Source organism: Seriola aureovittata, chromosome 22 (genome assembly GCF_021018895.1).
Source record: "Seriola aureovittata isolate HTS-2021-v1 ecotype China chromosome 22, ASM2101889v1, whole genome shotgun sequence".
Lineage (NCBI taxonomy): Eukaryota > Metazoa > Chordata > Actinopteri > Carangiformes > Carangidae > Seriola > Seriola aureovittata.
The window spans coordinates 4,661,785-4,685,384 of NC_079385.1; the positions used below are offsets into that span (position 1 = coordinate 4,661,785).

At 39.2% G+C, this 23,600-nt stretch overlaps 1 protein-coding gene across 1 annotated transcript; it reads left to right on the top strand.

The window, feature by feature from the left end:
* The first annotated feature begins 1,965 nt into the window (after nt 1-1,965).
* LOC130163560 (serine/threonine-protein kinase 38-like) lies at nt 1,966-17,534 on the top strand. Its single transcript, XM_056367838.1, has 14 exons — nt 1,966-2,313; nt 7,850-7,989; nt 8,621-8,672; nt 8,787-8,909; nt 9,169-9,252; nt 9,347-9,470; nt 9,812-9,966; nt 10,203-10,305; nt 10,620-10,681; nt 11,791-11,908; nt 12,158-12,281; nt 12,411-12,506; nt 12,602-12,693; nt 12,959-17,534. Exons 2-14 carry the CDS (start codon nt 7,856-7,858, stop codon nt 13,081-13,083), a joined length of 1,392 nt encoding a protein of 463 aa, XP_056223813.1. The 5' UTR covers nt 1,966-2,313; nt 7,850-7,855; the 3' UTR covers nt 13,084-17,534.
* Nucleotides 17,535-23,600: the final 6,066 nt, after the last annotated feature.

Below are 23,600 nucleotides of genomic sequence, written 5' to 3' on the forward strand. Positions count from 1 at the left end.
TCTAGTTGTTGAAATTCTGTTGACATGACCTCACTCTTTCAGCATGACCACACTTCTACTTTTCTGACTGTAGACACGAGCATCTGTGAAACAACTGAAATATAGCATGTGATGGATGACAGCGTAACTTCTATATTAGCTATATTTAAACACCGGAAATGTCTGGTGGAAACATTTTATCCGCAAAATGTTAACTTTTTAAGGAACAAAATTCTGGTGTTAGGATATTTCATTACATTTGAGAGGATTTCATAAGCAAGATAGTATGAGGGAGGAAATTACAAACTGCCGAGTGGGTTAAATAGGGAAGAGAGCTGCTGATGACTTAAAGATATACTTAATGGGAATTCAAGTGTCAGTATCAGAAATAAGAAAATTCCCCGGTGGAAAAAAAGATGACTTTGTTCTTCTTCTTCTTTAAACACTGGCACTTAAAATGCATAATCTACCCAAATAATGTATTTTATGAAATAAAGAGCTCTCATCTTTTTTTAAGAAATAAAGAGCTCTCATCTTTTTTTAAGATAAAGATGAAAGAAAAGATTTTTATGTATGTTTTTATGCGTGTGATTTAAAAAAAAACATCGAACACTTAACCGATTGATTGTTGTTTTTTAATCTGGTAAAATAGCCTCAACTAAATAAATAAATCTGATAAAGATAAAAATCATTATTTTAACTTAACATCTGAAAATCACCATAACTGTGTAGTCATGTGGTCCACTTTTGATTTCATTAAAACTGTCGCTCAGTGGTCTGAGTGTTTCAGACTGAACTTTGTGAAGCGTAGGCTGTGGGCCAGAGAGTTTATAGCCCAAATCCAAATATAGGTGCTGTGTCACAGCTCAGTGGGCCCCATTGATGTGAGAAATGTGAGAAATATAAAAACAGCCTTGTCCGCTAGACACCACACCCAGATGTGTTAGCAGAGTACACCCACCTCTCTGTATGTTGACATCATGGCTCTAACAGTGAAAACACTCAGCCTGTCCAAATAAGGAGATTTGTGGCAGAGAAAGTTCACCTACCAACCTGTGCAGCAGTAGTAGTAGTTATCAAGTTAATGTGCCGTTGCATCCAGTTCTTTCTCATATAAACACAAGTCTGCAAGGAAAAGCCAGATAAGGCGAGCACATTTCTAAGAACCCTTGCTGGGAGTATTGGAGGAAATAAGTCATTATTCTTTGGAATTTCTACATTGAAATGGTATTAAAATGTAAAAACATTATCTGCAGTTTCTAACTTTATTTAATGTATTTTGGCCACAGCTGCAGTCATTTTGAAACACCAAAGATTTCAGATCTTGCCTTAATAGAAATATTTGTTATTGCGGTCTTTCTGTAGCACTGATTTTATTGTTGTCTTATCACATTTTATGGTGTTTTTATCTTATATTACCACTTGGCTAAAGTTACTCAATAACATGTCCATGGGTATACATTAGTTTTTCTTTCACATTTATATATTGGGGAAATATTAATATAAAATAATTCATATAGTTTTCATTTCATTTTGGCGGATTTCTCTTGGTCAGCTCAAACATCCTACAATTTGTATTTTGATCATAACATGACCTTTTATTGACCTTTGATACCGTCTTGTGCTTCGTATGGCATTTTCTATTTATGGGTATGTACTTCTAAAAAAACTCACAATAATCTATATTAATTTAATAGTAAGGGTTCCAATAACTATAATCAATAACATTGTGTTAGAAGACTGTAGTACTACTGTAGCTAGTGTATTCCTCCATAGCTGCATGTGCTTGCTAACCAAATTAACCTGCGTTCTCAAACACAACCCTTGCGATTTAGATCTGGTCATTGGCTGATACACCTGTCAGTCATATTTATATCCGCATACGATTGGCCGATGGAAACCACGGGTCCTCTTATTCGTCGATAATTGGTTCGTGCTAGCGTCACTCAAGTGCTACGACGTTGCGTTACCAGAACGTCTGATGAGCCCAACGGTCCCAGGAAGCACCGTTGCTTATTTCATATTTTATAGCGTAAAGGACGGAAGAACCGTTGAATTTCGAGGTCGAGAGTTACAAATGAAGACGTTAAAATATTTGTAAATAATGTCAGGTTAGCTTGTTGTGAACGTCAGAGGACTTCTGTTATGATGTGGCGTTGATATCAGCGATGTTTACTGTGCAGCCTGATAGGTCTCTCTAAGGGTAGCCAGTAACTGGAGCGTGTAGACTTCAGCTGCCTAAATATTAGGCAGGAAAATACGAAATAACAAATTTCTTCACCTGGGTTGTGGCTGGCGGCAAGCCAATAATTGACTCTGGAGCAGGACACGGAGGTAGGTGAAAAATATTTCTTTCAAAAAGCTGTCGTCGGGTTTTTATTTATTGCTACAATGGAACCTGCCAGACAGACGCAAAGGGAATTTAGCAGACAGATAGCTAGCTAACACAGCACCAAACCGACCCAATATCTGTATAATATATAAAATACATAATATATGTGTCTCAACAGTGACGATAATTTAGTGTCAACCATCATGTTCTAGCTGTCAGTGACGGAGCCAGAGTGGCGCCTAGTAGATGTTTGACAGGGTGTCAGAGAAATATCAGTGTAGCTGATTTGGGAAACATTGGGCAGATAATATACAGTCTATAGGCTAAACATTAATGTGTGGACAAACTGTAGCTATGCAGGTACACACCATCTTAGCAGGTGAGTAACAAAGTAGGTTACACATAAAAAAATCTATCCAAATTTTACATTTACATTTATTTTGATATGTGTATTTATAATTATATGAAATGAAATACATTTATTCCCTGGAGAGTTTTTTTTTTTTTTTTTTTGTAATTTAATTCAAAGTTTGAAACATATTCATACAAGTACATATAACCCCTGGAAATACAAACTGTATAGCCATGAATAAAGATAAATTCTAAATGTATTGCCATAGGAACATCAGCATACTGACAGGAATAGAATTCAATTATTGATACACACTATTCCCTTACAGTTCCCATTAGTGACTTTTCAATCCAAAAGTGGCCATTTAGCTTGAAATAAACAGAAGCTTTAGCCAATATATGTTATTTTGAATGTAACTTTTGTTGTGTGTATATGTGTTTGTGTATGTGTGTGAGAACGCATGTGTGTGTCCCTTTCCTCTCTGGTGTCATGACTGAGCCCATTCATTCAGGATGGAATGGTTTTCCTGTCCAGTCACTTACAGCACTTCAAGGGTGGAGTGTGTCTGTGTGTTTCCACACACACATAAAACTGACCTTACACCAAACTGAGAAACCCACCATGTTTGGAAACAGTTATACTCTGAATCTTATGCCTTGATTTTTATTTCATTTCAATTTTTTTTTATTCAGACTTCATAGATAATAGTATCTCTTACACATGTGAGGCATTAAGAGTTGGACTCTCAGCTCACTATCTGTCAGGTCTGATTATGAATTTCACTATGGCAACAGGATTGCTATCATGTTATGTTGTTGTTGGTTGTTAGCTATGCTGTATCTACCTATACAGGTAAACACAGACCTTACTGGCAGCAGTTTTCATTGGGAAATATCAATATTACTGTTGATTATTCAGAGTAACTGGGTCATTCCTTTCTTGAAGGACATTCTGTCGCCTTTTATTTCTCAAGCATAATTTTTTGATACTTTGAGCACCACTAATGTTTTAAGTTTTGCACAGCAGAAATCTCAGCCTAGGAGATCAGAAAAACATGGCAGATAAAAGTAAAACTATCTGCATGGTTGTAAATTTTGTAAAATTTGGGTGGACTGAACCTTTAACAGTTTTACTGTGACCATTTGTAGATTATAGTTGTAATTGTCAGATTTGGCTACTGGCCCCTGTTTTTCAGGCTTCATGCTTTAGTCTCCAAATATTAAGCCTGCCTTCAAAATGCCTTCCTTATAAGTGCCTGAGTGGTGTACCCTTGTTTGTTTGGCTTTGGGGTGGATCTGGTTAACTTCAAGCCAAAAAAAATCCCTCCAGTCTAAGCTAAAGGCCTGGCTGGCTCATCGGTGATGCAACAGTTTCTGACTGTTTGAATGATGCTTCGTTTTCCACTTTGGTGGAAAAACGAGCTCAAGACTCATTCAGGTTGATGTCACAAGTGTGTACATCAATGGGTCTTTTACACTAAAGACATTTTGACGCGTCACAGTAGGAAAAGCATAGGTGGAACTAATAACATTAATGTTGGCTGAATTCCATTTAGCTGCCTCAGATTCAGTGTTGTGTTATAGACCAGTGTCACAGCAAACAGTTTTGCTTGTCAGCAGGAAAAGCACAGGCACACATGGAACTGAGGCATTGTTAAATAAATTTGTTTCACCAGTGCCTGTTATGACAAGTAAAACTGTTGCTATGGGAACAAGTCAACTGTGCACGCTGCCTCTCCAGAGCCATCATTAATGTCAATAGCAGCACCTGTCCTTCCTCTGCTATGACAGGTCAAAATTAATGTTGGCACTCTTCCATTGCTCACCTTTAAGCTCCACACAGCAAACTAAAAGAGCTGGGCACTATGACAATAATAACTCTGTGTTTGAAGCTTTGGTGAAATAGTTTCACAATATTTTTCAAATCAGAATGATAATTTCGCCTCATCGGTCCACCTTCTGTACTGCTCTACAAAAGCATAATTCAGTCCCTACTACACTCCCACTCCACCTGCTGGTCTCCACCATTACCAAGTTGACTGCCTCCAAAATCACTGGTTTCCCACCCTCCAACCTTAACAGATCCATCGCTTACCTTAAACACATGAGCCCCCCCCAACCCCGTTTCACTGTACTCCTATCTGATCACAGATACAGGATATATATTGGATGTAGTGATGTAACTGGATTTGTTATGTGGGAGTATGTACTGTACAAATGTGGAAGACACTAACATCTACCTATCTACATACCAGACCTATGTGAGTTGGCTTGATTGGTACAGTACATAGAGGGTCCCAATAAAAACTGTAATTAGTCTGCTTGTGCGGCTTTGTTTTTGTTCAAGATCACATTTTATCTGTGACAATCAGTGGTGGTTCCCTTTAAGCTGAGCCTGCTTGGAGTGTTGTGCTCAAGTAAATCTGTACAGATCACAGTAACTCAACACCTTTGTTTGTCAGTGTCCCTGTTTTCCACCCGGGAGAAACCTCCCAATCCAAGTGGTCTGCAGCAGTGATTCAGTGATTTTCCTCAGAAGTCAGGAAGTGACTCGTTGTTGTGAGATTGTCGGGGCCAGGAAGGGAAAAGGGCCAGTGACTAGACGAAACAAGGGTCCTATCTCTGGGCTGCAGGGCTGTTTTATCTCTATGTGAGCTAATCAAGCCCATTCATACCTTTCTAATGCTGAAATGTTTTGGTAATGTACTTATCCACCCTCTTCCTCTTTCTCTCTGTTACATAATATGTTCACAATCTGATCATGTTACTTTTATATTAATGTAAGAAGAAGGAAGGTTAAAGTTTCCTTTCTAGCGCTTAGTTTTTTCATTTCACACTTTAACATCATTCATGCTTTTTTTAAAATATATATATACTTTTTTTATTCAGCCTACTACCGCTCATGGCCTCCACCTTACAAGTATGTCTGTGTCTCCTGCTCTCTGCGGTTTTCTTTCCACCCACACAAGCACTATACATCAAATCCAACATGCAAGTATGTGTCCCTGTAGAGAAAATAGTTTTTGTCAGGGAGAGAACAATCGTTTAAGTGTGAGCATAGAAAAACTGGTCAATTTACAGCTGTTACTGTCTATTAAGGACTGAAGTACTGCCCTGATGTGATGCATTGTTCTTGTAAATGAATGATGGGTTTTGATTTTCCCACCAGTAAAATCACCATCTCAGCTTTCCTCAGCTTAATAAGTACATTTCTAGGATCTTTTTCTGTCCTTCATCTTGGTGTTTTTTAGTGTTAGAATTGTTCTTTGGCTGTTTGATTTTATCTAAGACTTAAAAAATTCACAGGAATGCATACTGAGAAAGATGTGTGGAAATTTCACTTATTAGTTCCTGGAATGAACCCTGCATGTACCCTGCAGACTATGAGCCATCATGAGCACATGATTCCCTGTCCCTGTTCTGGGGTCACAAGAATATTTTTGTACCAAGGATCTGACTTGGGCACCTCCTCTTAGCCTGTGGTTAAGGGATCTGTTCCAGAGCTGCGCTCACTGAAATGTAAAAATGGATACCTCCTGATAATTGACCTTTACCCTGCTTGGCCCCCCAGTCAGAATTTAAATTTAAAAGCAGACTTTAACATTATTAAGTTACACTTGGTAACTTAGGTCATCAGACGCACAAAGTTAAGTTTTATATAATGTTTACAATTTGAAAATCTACCCTGCAGCATGAAGTAAGATGTGCACCTCCCAGCACAACATATACAGATACGTAAGTGTCAAAGCGTCAGTCCGCAGAGAAATGCACACAACCATTATTCAGAAACTGAGCCTTAAAACCAGCCGTCAAGACTACTGTAACTGTGTAATGTCGCAACAAAGCATTCATCACTCTCATCCATGCCCCAAACCCCGCCCACCTTGACCCAAACCATCCAACCAGGATTTGTTTTTTTCTGAGTGTTTACCTGAAATCTACTATATTTTTATTCGATATGCTTAGATCAGCCAATCAGAAGAGAGATTCACCGACCTGTTGCGACTAGAGATGTAGAACTACTTTGAGATGGTTTTTGGTTCTTAAAACTACAAATATGTCTTTTTTATGGATCAAAACTTCAAATAAAACTCAGGAAAAGTGCTTTAAAATCTTGCTTAGTGCAGCCCTGAAAAGAAGAGTTGTAGTCACGCTGTGGTCATAGCTTGGACATTAAACCTGTTTTAAAGCTGTGGTGCTCTAGTAATGTAACAGTTTTTTATGTAATATTACATATAAAGATGCACCCCACCAATTGATTTTACAAGAATTGGTTTAGTTATTATACAAAGTAACTATAAAAACAGTTGTATAATAATCTTCCTTGAGGGACCCTGATGATGTCATCAGAGTTTTAAATTTTGACCCAACACAGCAATCATCAAGTAGGACAGTGTAGATACTGTAGAGGACAGACAAACAGGTGGTGCAGGGAAAAACTTATCAGCCACAACATTCACCCCACATCCGTCTGCATTGGTGGGTGGGAAGCTAGTGAGGGTTCTTGTCAGTGTCGCTGCATTATTGACTGCTGTCCTGCTGGAGAGCCTGACCAGAGGGGACAGTGTGCACCTTTGGTATTTACAGCAAATTTATGTAACTTTTACTGAACAGAAGTCACAGTTGCCAAAAGTTACGATGAAAGGATAAAGGACCAGTCACACCAGAAAGTGGCATAGCGATGTTTATCAGTAGATTCTTGTCAAAGAGGCAGCGCTAGTTGGTCACTATACCTCTCTGAGCCTCTTTCTTTTTTCTGTAATGAGTTTTACTACCCCATCATTTTGTTCTGAGGGTTGTACATGGTTTCACTCAATTAAAGTATAAGTTAATTAAATTTTGCCATTTGAAATGCTGGTATGACCTAGCCTTAATGGTAAATGCTAAAATACAGCACAACAGTAGTTACACAGCAACATCTAGCTAAAGTTTGTGAACATTAGAGAACATTAGCCAGTCCACCATAAGCTACTGGTCATATCACACCAAGTGAGGCTGCAGCAACAGAACTTATGAGTGTAATGAATTGAATTGAACCAGTGAAACTTTAGAGAAGACTGAATCCTTCTATCTTTTAAAATTGATGCTGAAATTGTCCAATATACACTTCACACTAGTAGAAGCAGTGACGGGATTGATATGCTTAACCTGACCTGACTTAACCTGCATTTTTTTGTTTTTTCACAGGATAGTATGGCCATGACGGGAGGGACTGCAGCTGCCCTTCCCATGAGCAACCACACCCGAGAGAGGGTGACTGTGGCCAAGCTGACACTGGAAAACTTCTACAGCACTCTGCTCACCCAGCACGAGGAGCGCGAGATGAGGTAAAACCACAAGAGCAGATCTGAAATCTGTTCCTTTACAGTTGACAGAACCTGCTAATTTGAAAACACCAGTCCTCTCTTCACACAAATGTATAGAAACACACCGGACCCACTGCATGTGTTGCTCTTTATCAGGAATATTTCAAGCTATGTTTACTTTTTACTTCCTCGACTTTGCACCTTTAATAGTCACCTCATACTGTAGAGGTTGTTCTGGACCTTTACCACAGTGCAGCCAGTTACCTCAGGTACTCTGCATGTAAATGAAGCTGTTGTTTAAAGCATCAAATATCGCTCCATCCATCACTGGAAAAGGTAACGATGCTGAGGTGTTTCATCTCAGGTGTGAACACAACAGAGGCCGTCTTATAATATACCTTTTGTACCTGTGGTGTTCTCACATTACCTGGGAGTTGATCTCGAGTCCAGGTGACACAGTTTGGCTCCTCAGCTGACTCACTGTTTACTTCCCTGTATAAACTGATAGTAGATTCTTTGTAAAGGTCTGACAGGCTTTAGGTCACCTTATCTCTCCTTGTATGCTTCCACTTTGTCATATTTTATAAATTAACAAGGAGTAGAACATTTTTGTATGTATTATTCTGATTTTTATGCATTTTACATTATGTAGGCAGAAAAAGTTGGAGAAGGCAATGGAAGAGGAGGGTTTACCAGACGAGGAGGTACAATCCGCTTTGTATTCTCACTCTTTCTAAATGTTATAGAAAAATTGTTGTCATTCTAAACTTTTCTGTTCCTCTTCATCAACTTCTTCAAATCACTTCTGTGTTTTGCAGAAAGTGATGCGACGCTCCCAGCATGCCCGTAAGGAGACCGAGTTCCTGCGACTGAAGAGGACGCGGCTGGGCTTGGATGACTTCGAGTCCCTTAAAGTTATTGGACGAGGAGCTTTTGGAGAGGTAACTGAAATTTGGATTGATAGAAATGTTGCAAGAGGTGTTGAAAACTCAAGTATGTGTGTGGGGTTTGAGTGGTTCTTACCTTAGCTATAACACCATTTCTGTGCACGTTCACACAGTGTTACCACAGTGTTAATGTCATTTCCTGGGTATTATATTTTTCATACTAGAACTCTGCATACACTGCTGTGTTTAAATAAAGCAGTGACATTTGTGTTCACATTCCTTGTGACTGAAACCTTGATGTCTTCTCCTTCAGGTGCGTTTGGTGCAGAAAAAAGACACGGGGCACATTTACGCCATGAAGATTTTGAGAAAAGCAGACATGCTGGAAAAGGAACAGGTGAAACATTTGTCAGCGCCGTAGTGCTCAAGGATGTTAAAGCACACTGGAGCTTGTGTTCAAGTGTCTGAGGTTGTCTACCCTCTCCCTGCAGGTCGCTCATATCCGGGCTGAGAGGGATATTCTGGTGGAGGCAGATGGCGCCTGGGTGGTCAAAATGTTCTACAGCTTCCAGGACAAGAGGAACCTCTACCTTATCATGGAGTTCCTGCCTGGAGGTTTGCACTGACACCTTGATTGTATGGGGCTACAGTTCTCTGAAAACAAGAGCAGAACAGAATAAAAGTCAGTTAATGTGGGTGATGCTGAAGTTTGAGATTTTGTCAGTGTTTTTTTTGTTTGTTTTTTTTTAGCCACGATGGCTCTAATTCAAACTAGTTGATATTTTTATTCACAACAAACCAGACAAACCAATAGGAGAGCATGATATTGAGTGTAACATTGATCTGGAAACGGGATGAATTCCTATTTTGTGTCGTAAATAATTGTCCAACATGAGCAAGACATGCATGGGTATAGAAATATTATCATTTATTAAAAATTCTGAACTTGTTGCCAGGCGACATGATGACCCTGCTGATGAAGAAGGACACTCTGTCTGAAGAGGCCACCCAGTTTTACATTGCAGAGACGGTTTTGGCCATCGACTCCATCCACCAGTTGGGATTCATCCACAGAGACATCAAACCTGACAATCTGCTGCTGGACTCCAGGGTGAGTCCACAAACACACACACACACACACACACACACACACACACACACACACACACACACACACTTGATGACCTTCACTATCTACCATTTTTGTAAAACATTTTGTTAAAAAACACAAAGATATAATGCAGACTCATGCACAGACACATAAAAATGTCCTGACTCATACAGTGTGTGGTGTGTGTGCACGGTGACTTCCTGCAGGTGATGAGTCAAACGTCTCTTTTTTCACAGGGACACGTGAAGCTGTCAGATTTCGGCCTGTGTACGGGACTGAAAAAGGCTCATCGCACAGAATTTTACAGGAACCTGACGCACAACCCACCCAGTGATTTCTGTGAGTCTAATCTAATGTCTGAGCTTTTTTGTGTCTTTAAATTTCATTTACATTTTACTTTGATTTGTTTGGATGTTTTATATTTGACTCATGTGAAGCACTTTGTTACTTGTATTAAAGAGTGTTACACAAATAAAATCTTATCAAATATCCACAATAAAAGTCAAGCATTAATGTAACCAGATCCATTCATGTGCAATTTAATAACGTTTTCAGAGAGCTTTGGTCTCTTAAAAAAAAAAAAAGAATAAAAAGTACTGTAACTATTCAAGTGATCATATGCTTTCCTGTCTATCCTGTCCTTCATGCTGCAGCTTTTCAAAATATGAACTCCAAGAGGAAAGCAGAAACCTGGAAGAAGAACCGGCGGCAGCTGGTAAGACTTTGACATTTTAATGGTACTTGTACTCCAGAGAAACTTAGGAGGCAGAAGTGGTGTAATATTGAAGTGTTATACATTATGTACATTGACTGTAGATGCTGGGCGAAATTAAAATTAGTACATTTTAAATCTATTTTTTACATTTACTCATCTGGCAGATGCTTTTATCCAAAGCAACTTACAAGTGAGGGACATCACTAAAGCTTCAGTGCAGTAGGAGACCTTGGTGTAGGTATGACATCTATTTAATAAGTGAAGGAGATCAGGTAAAGAAGTGCACAGTAAGAGCTAGTCAGACATGTTAGTGTGTTGGAGGTGTTGGAGAGGAGGTGATCTCAGAAGAGATGAGGCTTCAAGAGAGTCTTGAAGATAGAGAGGGAAGCTCCTGCTCTGAAAGCATTCAGTAGCTTGTTCCACCATCAGAGAACCACAGACCAGAACAGTCTGGAATGAGATTGTCTTGTGCGCAGGGAAGACAATGCCAGATAAAATGAAATAAAGCTGAATAATGAGTTCAAGTAATTGGAGCAGACCCAGAAGTCGCTCTGAAGGCAGCATTAGTGAATTTGATTCAGGTGGCCATGGGTAGACAGTGGAGGTCAATGAGTAGCAGAGTGACATGTGCCCTTTTAGGCTGATCAAGGCCCAACAGGCTGCTGCCTTCTGGACCATCTGTAAGGGGTTCACTGTGTATGAAGGGAGGCCTGTCAGAAGAGCATTGCAGTAGTTGAAGAGAGAGATAACTATGACCTGCACTAAGAGCTGGGTGGTGTAGTGAGTCGGGTAAGGCCTGATTTTTCTGATGTTGCATAGAGCAAAGCAGCACAACTTCAAGAAGGATGCAACATGATCAGAGAAGAGAGCTGGTGATCAAACATGACACCCAGGTTTCTTGTCACCTTAGTTGGGGTAAGAGATGAAGAGGTGATTTTGATATTGATATTGTGATGGAGACACTGAAGAGTTTAGTCTTAAAGATGTTTGGTTGAAGGTGGCGTTCCTTCATCCATGTGGATAGGTCATGGGGTCGCCTGGCGGGAACGACAGGTATAGTTTTTAATTAAATTCCTACCTCAACTTCCAGCTGTCTGTGTGACTTTCAGGCTTATTCCACTGTGGGAACGCCTGACTACATCGCCCCTGAGGTTTTCATGCAGACGGGATACAACAAGCTGTGTGACTGGTGGTCTCTGGGTGTCATCATGTATGAAATGCTCATCGGTAAGGATGCGTGTCTGTATGTGAGACTGACAGGGCAAGACAGAGGTGTAAAGTGTGAATTTTTCAGTCTGAGAAATTGGAATCATTGTTTGAATAAGTTAACACAATCAAATCAGACTTAAGGTTTGCTGTACACAGGAACAGTCCCACCAAAACACTACACTAAATTTACAGCACATAATTAGCTAAATAATGTCTTAGTATTACAGTAACAGCAGCCTGTGTAAAATCCACGTTGGCTCTGTTCAGGTTATCCACCGTTCTGCTCGGAGACGCCGCAGGAGACGTACAGGAAGGTGATGAACTGGAAGGAAACGCTCGTCTTTCCACCTGAGGTCCCCATCTCAGAGAGGGCCAAAGACTTGATATTAAGGTATGTAAAAATACTATAGGATGATGGCCACATGCCAAACATGTTGGTATAGCTACTAAATATTTGAATATATTTTTAAAAAGGTGAATTGTGCAGTTATATGATCAGCCTGCTGTGTGTGTGTTTCAGGTATTGCACTGATGCTGAGAACAGGATTGGAGCTGTCAGCGTGGAGGAGATCAAGAGTCATCAGTTCTTCGAGTCAGTGGACTGGGAGCACATCAGGTACAGGGAGCAGTATTTTTTAACCTTCTTTTGCAAAACCAAAACCCTCTGTCTTCGTCATTCCCTCCATGATTCCCTGTGTGTTGCCTCCACAGGGAGCGGCCGGCAGCCATCTCCATTGAAATCAAGAGCATTGACGACACCTCCAACTTTGATGACTTCCCTGAATCAGACATCCTTCAGCCAGGTTTGTCTCATGAAATACTCTGCTCGCTGCACTGCAGGAAAATCTCTTATAGGAACACAAGCCTTGGGTGGAGAAGGGAACTTATTGAATTACAGGCAAACTAATTTTAACATCTGGTCATTTATGTAACTTATGAGAAACAACAGTGCTGTTGTTGTCCCAGCTTCTTAAATATTTGTATGGGCTTCTCATTTACATAGCATGTTCTTTATTGCCCCCAACAGGCATCTAGAATAAAAAAAAACTTTCCTTTTTCTTTTCTCAGCCAATGCGACAGAGCCAGACTTCAAGTCGAAGGACTGGGTGTTCCTCAACTACACGTACAAACGCTTCGAGGGTCTGACTCAGCGAGGCACCATCCCCACATACATGAAGGCAGGGAAGGCCTGACAGTGTTGTGGAGGGGAAAAAAACAGACGTTTACGGACACAGGGTCGGGCCCTGGAGCCCCGCTGGTGCTGAAGGCTGAGCTGTCAGCCTCTCAGTCTAAATTTAACCCTCATCAAAATTTATTTAGGTCTGCTCAGCCGCCGCAAGAACGCCAAGAGCTCGGAAATTAAGGAGCATTACCGCATTACCTCGGTTGTTTATATCGTATACATGTGCTGTCTTTAGCCATAGCTCTCAGGCCAGCTCACTAACTAGAACACTAAATCAGCATATCTGCATGTTCAGCGGCATATTGCTTCTGGAGAGGTTTTTTTTTTTTTTTTTTTACGGCCTAAAGGTGACGGTGGGAATGAGGCCTGAGTACAAATCACTGCTTTGACATCTTTGCATCGATAAGTTTCAACACTGGTGGCTCATTTAACTCTGATGCAAAGAATTCTTGATACTGGAGACGTGCTCTATACACTGTAGTGAAACTCTGCTTCACTGGTAAGAGGAGGAGCCCCTCACTTGTTCTCACCCAGACTCTGATCATGGATTTAAAGGAAAGTTCCAGCATGATTTTCTAGCGTAAAAAATTGAACTCAGAGTTCAGATTTCTTTTTAACTGGCAGCAGCTCTTTGTTTTGGTTTATCTGTTGGTTTGGCTGAGTTGTGATTGACAGGAGGTGGAACCTGACGCAACCTCAGCATCAGCTATTCTTTATGTCAGAATAGACAACTTAGCTAAATGGAGATACTGGTAGTGTGATTTCTTCCTGATTTCCTTTTTATTTGGAAAATGCCATTAGATCCCAGTGACAGCTCAGGGTGGTCTGAGACAGTGGTAGGAGTGTGTAGGAGTGTGTAGAATGACAGAATTGTTGGTATATGTTTTTGAGTTAAAAGAACAAGGCTTGTAGCTTTCTTCAACATGTTAGCAGTGTGGCTGGTAGCGTTGCTCCAGACTGAAATATCTCAACTACTGGATGGATTGTCATAAAATCTGATACCAACATTCATGATCCTCTCAGGATGAATCGTGATCCCTTATGATCCCTTAACTTTTCACCTGCCACCAAATACCTCTAAAACTAATGGCATTCAGCCTCGACTGTACCTTGTTAATTTGCTAATGTACTAATTAGCAAATGTTAGCAAGCTATTACACTAAACATTTGCATGTTACCATTGTCATTGTGAGTGTGTTGGCATTGAGCTGAAAGCACCACTGTGCCTCGGTGCAGCCTCACTGAGCTGCTAGCGTGGCTGTAGACTCTTAGTCTTGTTAGCTTGTGTTGGGTGTAATAGCACATTTATATTAAAAAAAGTGACTGGGAATTATTTCAAATGTGAAAGATTTTATCCAGTTAGGATATAAAATATGAAACAAATGAGTAAAAACTCAAATCATGCTGGAATCCTCCTTTAAATCTCATGATGGTGACACACAGTGCAACTTTGTGTCAACCCTCCCTGCAGCATTGCTTCAGCACCGCTACTTTTCTCACACAGGAACAAGTTGTTGCCAAGAAACATGTGAATGCAGTTTACCCTGCACTCGACATCCGTTACTGCGGAGTGTTGCCCATTCACAATGCCAGACAGACTGCACAGTGTGTCACTTCCCTTTAGAGCCAGTGGTTTTGTTTAGATCAGTGCTACAGTAGTTGATATTTCCCCTGATTTTTAATTCTGATCAGTCCAACAAGCCAATCGCTTCCTTCTTAGGTGAACAAAACATGCAAAGTGCCTTTAAACAGCTGATAATTATTTAACCAGATCTCACAGATGTTTTCAGAGATTAATCAGAGGGATATTAATTACAATTAGAAAAACTATAGTACAGGTGTTTGAGGGAAGAAAAAACAGAAAGAGAAAGGGAAAATGATTCTTACTAGTTCAGCTATATAACTCAACTTGTGGGAAACCATCGATTGACTCTGTAAGGACACACAAAGGCCTGATGTGTCAGTCTTATTTATTATGTCTGCAGAGTGATAAAACGTGAAGTAATAAAACTGATAAAACAGACTGATGAAACAAAGGCAGTATAGTAAAGCAGGTTGGTTAATAAAACAAGAGGCTCATAAAATGCATCAAAGTAAATACGGTGAACAAAGTGTCTTTGTTTTGCAAGTAAAGATTCAACTGAGAAACTATATAAGAATAGATTAATGTGATGGATATCTTAGACACATGTTTCTTTCTTCCTAAATTTCTCTGTTCATATTGAATCCCGTGTTAAATGTATTTTTTTTTTCTAAAAAAAAAAAGAAAAAAAAAAGCCTCATAAACATCAAATGGAGAGCCTCTCTTTATAAGCGAAAGAAATCACTTAACCATCACGTCCTCTCAGAGTTGTCACCAGACGCAGCGCTAAAAATAGTTACCAAAGATCTCTGATCGTCACATGTCGTGATCTGAACACGGATTCAGATGTAGCCGTCGCTTACTGCACTTAACGTCAAACTACCTTTAGAAAAACCTTTTCCAACAGAGCTAACCTTGGTTATGGAATCATTTGCCATTTCTATTTCTACACTTGTCAGAAAGTGAGTGTGCAGAGACCGTCGCTTCTCAGTGAGCACATCTGTTAAGTGTTTAAATGCAGGAAAAGCTCTATAACGTACACACAGGGACAGGAAACATACCGAGGACTTTACCATGATGAACTAAGTTCAGCTGTAGCCCTCACAGGAATCCCATATTAAACTGTCTCTGGTGCTATTTCTGAAGAATTGATGGAGAAAGTAAATCCTCTAGCAGTTTGATAAATTAGTGTTGTATTATAATACACCTACACCAGTCTCTGTCTTTTTACATTTTATCTTTTTAACTTTAATTTAATCCAGGTTGTCCTGCTGAAAATCTGTTCTCCAAGAATGCACCATCAAGACTGACTAATAACGAAGGAATTATGGTTGACTGATACGGGATTCTGAAAGCAGATATGTGTATATTTTTTTGCATTATTTATTATTTTTCATGTTTTCCTTGAAGGTATATAGGTATAGGTATGTGATATTCAGTGTATTTAAATTGGATGATTTTCATATTGTTTGGGTTTCCGAAAATTCAAAGGGGTACTCCAGCAATTTACTACTGCACTTTTGTAAGTGCAAGAAAGAGATAATGGTCAACATTGATGCAGCAGAGGCCAAGATATCGTGGGTTTTAGTCCCTAATGTTCTATAAACAGAATCTTACCCTTACCCTATCTTACTGGGTAAAATTGGTGGCGTGCCCCTTTAATTACTCACAGAAAATATCTGGAAAAATGTTATTCAAACAATCTGCATCATATCAGGTAGGCAACCCTGATTGGCCAGTGTTTTTTGCCATGATGAAAATCCAAATGTCTGGGTTAAACCCAAATACAAATTAATATTAAAGCTAAGACCAGGCTGCAGAGATCTGTGCCGTTACTGGAGGAGAATAACATAGCAGGACAGATGCATGATGGGGGGATTTTGCTGATGTGCTACCACTGCAGATTCCCGGGTGTGTCTAATCACTGGAACACACTGACACAACCTGGAAAAAGCCAAACTGCTGTATCCAGAGCATCTTGTTTCACAGCCGAACAGTTAAGATTGTTCATGAAAAACTTGTGTGAGTGAGTGTGACTGTGTGCTGACACAAATAACATTTTCATCAAGTAGATACTTTTTTTTTGTGAGGTGATACGTCACCTTGTTCAATGTCAAACTCATGTTCTGTGTTGTAAAAGAGAAATTATTACACTTTTACTTTCAGGACAGGAGGGTAAATACTGTATCTGGGATCGGTTCAATTCTATATAAGTGTATACAAGATGACTTGAAATCCATTACTGTGGCACTTTATCAAAAAATCAGCTTAATTATTGTGACGTCATTTTTTCACAAGGTTGAGAAGAGTACAGGATGTAGAGGACTACGCTAATGCCACTTACATAATGAGTTCGCCCAGACAATTCATTTCTTAAGGACCAAACCAGCTTTCTGACTCCCCCCTGTGTGTTAGTCGTATTAACATCACATAATCCAGATGTTTAGAATACACATTTGCCCAACTCAGAGAGCAAGGAAAATGTATTTATCCTTTTTAAGAAAAAGTGATACAAAAATAAAAGATGAAAGCAGATTAAAGTCTCATTCACATCTAGTATCTAGTTTTTAGATGTAAATAGTCGACTTCTCTGCCTCAGAAGCCTCAAAGCCTCGTGACTCAGCTAATAATATATAATTTCCCCCCTCGTTAAAGCACGAATTCAGTCTTCCCATGAACTTGTTAAAGGTTTTAAAACCCCTCCACAGGCCAGGACTATGTTGTGAGGTGTTCTGTGTAATGTGTACATATTGTTGTAGACACTTGAAGGAAACAGTCTGTAGAGTGAAGGAGGAACTGCTCATTAATATATTCATTCACACTGATGAGTTTTTATGTTGATAAAATGCTTCAAATAATAAAATTAAACACTTAAAGTTTTAAGGTTTCTATTTTTTTATTGGGGATGGGAGGTAGGCAGGTTTCAAACATGGCTGAGTGGTTCTCTAAATTAAGACCACATTTCCCTTAAACATATAGAATCCTAAAGAAAGTTCTTAAAGGTCCCATATAGTATAAAGGTAAATGTCCATGTCTTTTTTGGGGAAAAAAACAGGCCTAGGTTCTATATTAATACTGTGAAAGTATTAATATTAATTACTATTAATTGATATGTCACAACAAAATCACCGCTCTCAGCCCTGCCCCAATCCCCACCCACCATGGACCCACCATCCAACCTGGCAGGATTGGGTTTCACTGAGTGTTTACCTGAAATCTGCTACATTTTTATGTCAAGAGAGGCTCAGAGCCTCCTCTCTTCTGATTGGTTCACTGACCTGTTGTTACTAGAGCTCCAGACAAAAGCCTGAGAGAGGAGATGTAAAACTACATTTAGATGTTTTTTTGGTTCTTAAAACCACAAATATATCTTCTTATGGATCAACACTTCAAATAAAACACAAGAGAACAGGAAAAAATGGGACCTTTAAGTCTTATAAAACATTTTGAGAATTTTCATTCAATAATCTCTTACAGCATATTATTACTATTATTAGCACTTGATTATTAGCGACAACTATTCAGTCCCAGACTTGGAAAACAATGAACCAAGTCACTAATAACTGTGAATATGAAATGCTCTGAAGCTGCTCAGTTGGTAAGGATGAGAGAGAGGGTATCTAAATGTTGGCATCCGAAAGCAGTTTTATTTAACCAGAACCATCTAGGAGCTGAATGAGGTTCTTTATCTTGGTCATTTGTTAATGGTGTCGTTCAAGATCACACTAATGGAGCGAATGAAGTGATTTCACAGCATCAGTTATAAAATTGTGAATTTAGTCTCTCTTGGTTTTTTTTTTATTAATCTAACCCTTTGCATTTGTGTGATTTTTTTCTTTTCATTAAACCTACACTATATTAATTATGTTTTTTTTTCCCTCAACCCTATTTTGTTTGCTAACTTATCAATCAAAAAAATTGATCACTCGAGAGATTTTTCCCTCCCTCATGGCAACAATGAATCATCCTGCTATAAAAACACCAGGAAATAACAGACATCTACATCTCTAGATAGTTAGATAGAGAGATAGATAGATTGTTAATAATAATAATGATAATAAAAACAGTTCATAATAAATAAACAATAATAATTTGATTAGTCCACTTCCTTTCTCTGAGGTGTTGTATAGCCTGATGGCAGTGGGAACAAAGGATCTCCTGAACCTCTCTGTTCTGCAGCGCAGTGAGATGAGACGTTTGCTGCAGCTGTAGCTGCTTCTCTGTCCTGCCAGAATGTTGTGGAGAGGGTGGTTGGTGTTGTCTAGGATGGCCTCCATCTTACATTGAATGTGTCTCTCCACAGCAGTCCTGAGTGAGTCCAGACTCCTGCCAAGCACAGACCCAGCCTTTTTGACCAGCTTGTCAAGTCTCTTTGTGTTCATGTCTGACATGCTGCCGCCCCAGCAGACTGAGGCATAAAAGACTACACTGGCCACCACTGACTGATAAAACATGTGCAGCATTTCACTGCAGACGTCAAAGGATATTAGGTAACTAAAGCATGAGGGAAGATGATTTATGTGGCCCCTTGGTTCTTTAATAATTAAGTAATTATTCAAATATATTTTACGAACCACTTCATTTCATGGTTTCTGATTCTGTGAGGAAGCAGCTGATTTTGGTTCTCAAACACAGATTATCATCACATTTTCTGCATATGGCCTCTACATTAAAAAGTACAGTTTATCTGTATAGCTACATGTTATTATCTACTGTTCCTTAAAATTCACCTTAAGGCACCCATATGCAAAATGCTGTTCATGCTATCACATATCAATAATGGTTTTTAAATTTTTTATCTTACCCTTTATGAAAGTGTGGCTCTGCTTCTTAAAATAGAGCTCTCACCTTGAAATGCATCTCTGTATCTCTGCTTCACATCTTCATTTCCTTCAAGTGAAACATGTCATTGGTAATTTCATTATGTAGAAATTAATATATTCATAAACGGGAGAGTGTGGTGGTCAAAAAGATATTTAGTTGCTTTTGGCCAATATGCAGTAGAGGGTTAAGCAAATGAGTATATGGCAGTAAGTGATGTTTTCCATGTTAATACAAGTATATTTTGTTAATAGAATACACATGTAAAAGTGGCAAAATCCATAAAAGAAGAAGAAACAATTTCTAAAGTGGAGCTGTAATTTAATAAATAAGAGAAAAGAAGAACAGGCTGCATTTTAACTGAACTTGCAACAGGCAGGAGTGGGCAAAAAGTTACACAGTATACTGTACAGGCTGAAGTAGTTTAGTTTTTTCCTCCTTTTTAAAAGCAGCACAGTTGTTGCTGTGTTTTGTCACTAGAGGGCGCTCTTCATACACATCAGTGCATTGTTCAGCTGCTCGGGGTCTTACAAATGGGCTGACTGTTCATAACCTTACAGTTGCCAAGTGAAATTAAAACCTTTTAGTTTTATAGATAATTTATATTAAATGATTTAAAAACTTATGTCTGTTTAATGGACGTGACTGCTTTAAAATCATCTTTAAAAAGCGTGGCGGGGGAATAGAGGTTGTATTGAAGGGAACTGGGCTATGTTGTGGTTTTACCTGAAACTGATTGCATCACACGTAGACTACGGCTTGTTGTTGATGCTTCTGTTTTTTTTTTTTTAAAGAGAGTGCAGAAGGGTTTTTGTTTATTTTATTTTTAGCTTACAGTAAAATTGCCAACTCACGTTTAGTTTGAGTCCTCTTTTCGTTGTATCTTGTTTTTGATTTTTCCGCTTGCCGTTTTTCCCTCTTTTAGTTATCCTCGCACGGTTTATCTTTGCTATCCTCATTACTAGCGAATAAATTTTGCTTAACCAAGTCCAACAGGTTATGTTGCTTCCCTCTTCCCCAATTGCGAGCTGGGTTGTAACAATAGCATATTAATATGATGATATTTCCCCTTGAATTTACAGCGCAACATTTCTTTACCTTGCCAATATATGTGAAAATTAGTGTACTGCATAATCCTTACTCATTACGTCATGTTTGATTTCAATGGAATAATTGTACATACAGGGACGCACCGCGATGTTTCGTCACATCCCTGTGTCGCTGTGCACCTGTATACACCTGGTAACGTGGGCGAATGGCAAAGAATTCAAATTTTTTTCTGCAAAAATCTAGTTGTGTCAAATGGGTTTCTCTCAATTTGACAGGGTTTCTGGTTTCCATTAAGAAATCAGGTTACTGCAGAAAACCCCAACTACCAAGTTACTCAAGTGCTTGTAAACGCACCTGATGCAGAGATGAGGTGGGTGTCATGACCCCATTATTATCAAAAATAGAGGAATAGCCTACCTACTTCATGTAGCTATATTTAATTGACTTTTTAATTTTTTACTTGTTTTACATTCTACACATGTTTAATTTAACTTTAGAGTTGATTTTTCTGAATTTGAATTCCTCGGACATCTAGTGTCAATCTGGTGTAGAATAAACACGTGGACGCCACAAATACCATTTTAACAGGACTTTATTGGAGTATATTTTACTGGACATCCCAGTTTTAGTAGTACAGGAGCCTATTTATTGATCCTATTAAAACAACGAAATCATTAGTGTCAGTAAGTAGTTTACAGGTGATGTCAAACTGGTCTAAATTAAAATGCAATGGGTTTTATCCATAGCTTTTGTAGTTGTTTTTAGCTCATAAAAAGTGGTTTCCCTTGCTTTAAAGTTGACCCGTGTTTTTTTAATTAACCAACACATCTGTGACTAAATGAAGACATCTAAAATATTTGCTGGCTATGCAGAACCAACTCCAACCAGGAGCACTGAGTCCTGAAGAGGGAGAGAGAGACATTCCTCTGTGAGGAAAAAGAAAAAACAGGGTGTTCCCCTCAGGAGAGCCAGGGTGGAGCTGACTGACACAGAGAGGTCACAAACTGGACGACCTGGCAAGATCCAAAGCCACAAATAAACTAAACTCAACTCAAACTTGAACTAGGAGTAAACAGAATCCACATCTTAAACTTGCTGCCCCTTAAACCAAACAGACCCATACACAAAAACAAACCTATTTATCCCTCATGTTGTTTACAATGTGTAAAAGCCTTTAAAATCAAGAAAGAAGTGACTAGTGACAAAAAAACTGTATCTGCACCAGCTATATGTCTAATATCCTACTAAAACTCAGTGGCACAATCGGTGTTTCCTTCCACTTACGACGTTTCCGGGTTTGTAGAGTGCACGAGGACAGTGTACTTTCTCTGTGGACGGGTTTTAAATGGGTTAACGAGCCAAATGTCGCCACGTGACCGTCCGGTTATATAATATATAGGTCAACACGTTTCTCGCTGGCACGTGCAGTCTTCTCTCTTACATAAAGTCTCGTGCAAAGGTCTCGAATTACACTATGTAGGTGAGCGCCAAAGATCGTCAACATTAGAGATGATGTATCACTTTGATTTTTTTTTGTAAACTAAGAAATGGGGACATGATTTGGATAATTACCGATTACACTTAATATACTCTTGTTTTGTCTTTTATCACAGAGTATTTGAAAAATTCATGATAACATAAAAACATAACATTTAAAGTTTTCTCACAGAATCAATGCCGTGTGTAAAGCTGTTGGAAAGTTGGCTACCGTGATTATTTCTGTCCTGTTTAGTCCTGTTTACTGGCCTCCTGCCCTACTCCAGCCGCCCGCCAGATATCCCTGGACTTTCTTCCTGTTTCCACATCCACCTGCTCACCTGTTTTCTATTTCCACTCACTGCAACTGGAACTCACCTACACAGTTACTGCTAATTTCCCTCATCTGCTCCCTGGTATTTATACCACCACCATTTTCCCCATTCAGTTTCCAGATAGTTTGCTAGTGTTTTCCTTTGTGCTGCTCATGCTGTGGACCTCCATGTCTGCTACTTGTAAGGCTATGTAGTTACCTGTTGTCTGCCTGCCTGACCATCTGTCTGTAAGCCTTGTCCTCATCACTATCTTCATTGCACCAGACTGTCTGTGCTACCATCAATAATGACAGTCACGTTTTTGTCCTACACCGTGGTTGTCATAAAAGTCAAACTTACACATTGTCACTATGTTAAAAGTGTATGTGTGGAAAACACAAACTTTGCCCCACTTATTGGCCAACCCTTAACTGAAACAGAAATAATGTTGCATTTTAGAAATACCTGAAGTATCAATATATGTAAACTGCATATCAAAATGACTGACTGCTTGTGAAGAACCGGTTCTGAACAGGGTGCAATAACTTTAGGTCCCTCTTCACTGAAAAATATGGTTGGTTCATTTAGATGCTTACCCTTTACTGTGCAGAATTTGACACTATAAAGCTGTTTTCACATGTATCTGTTGAAGTGGAAGCTTCTCTGCTTTGCCAACCTTAATGTTGAACATATGAGCAGCATTTAGTGACATGAGTAGGAAGCCATCGTCTAATATGCAACATGCAGTGAAAAAATTTAATTTTTCTTTAAGGGAATAACTTTTTGTCAAAAAAACATATTTGGCAAATATCATATTCAAAGGAGAATGTATTTACATCTTAAAACAAACACTTTAAATATAGGAAATCACACATTCTGTCAATTTCCATATGGTCCCTTTTATACCTTGCTGAGTGTGATTTTGTTGATTATGTACCGGGAAAGGAGGACAGAGTGAGACGTCTTTTTATTTTTTTACTCCCGCTCTGTTTGGAGGAAACCTACAAAGTCAGATCAGTGACGCGCACGCTGCACTTTTTCAGGTCACCAAAAAGTGCGTGGCACCGGAGGAATCAATCAATCACCGCTCCTGTCAATGCCGAACTAACTCAGGGATATGATTCTAAATTCTTTTATTAGTACTGACGTGATTTTATTGCTTATTTCCCGTTAGCCTATCCACTACTACGCAATTAACATCGCTCTGTGATGTGATGGGAAATGCCCAGCAGCAGAACATTTTGTTCCGTTCTGCCTAAATGCGAGACACATTTGAATATGTTT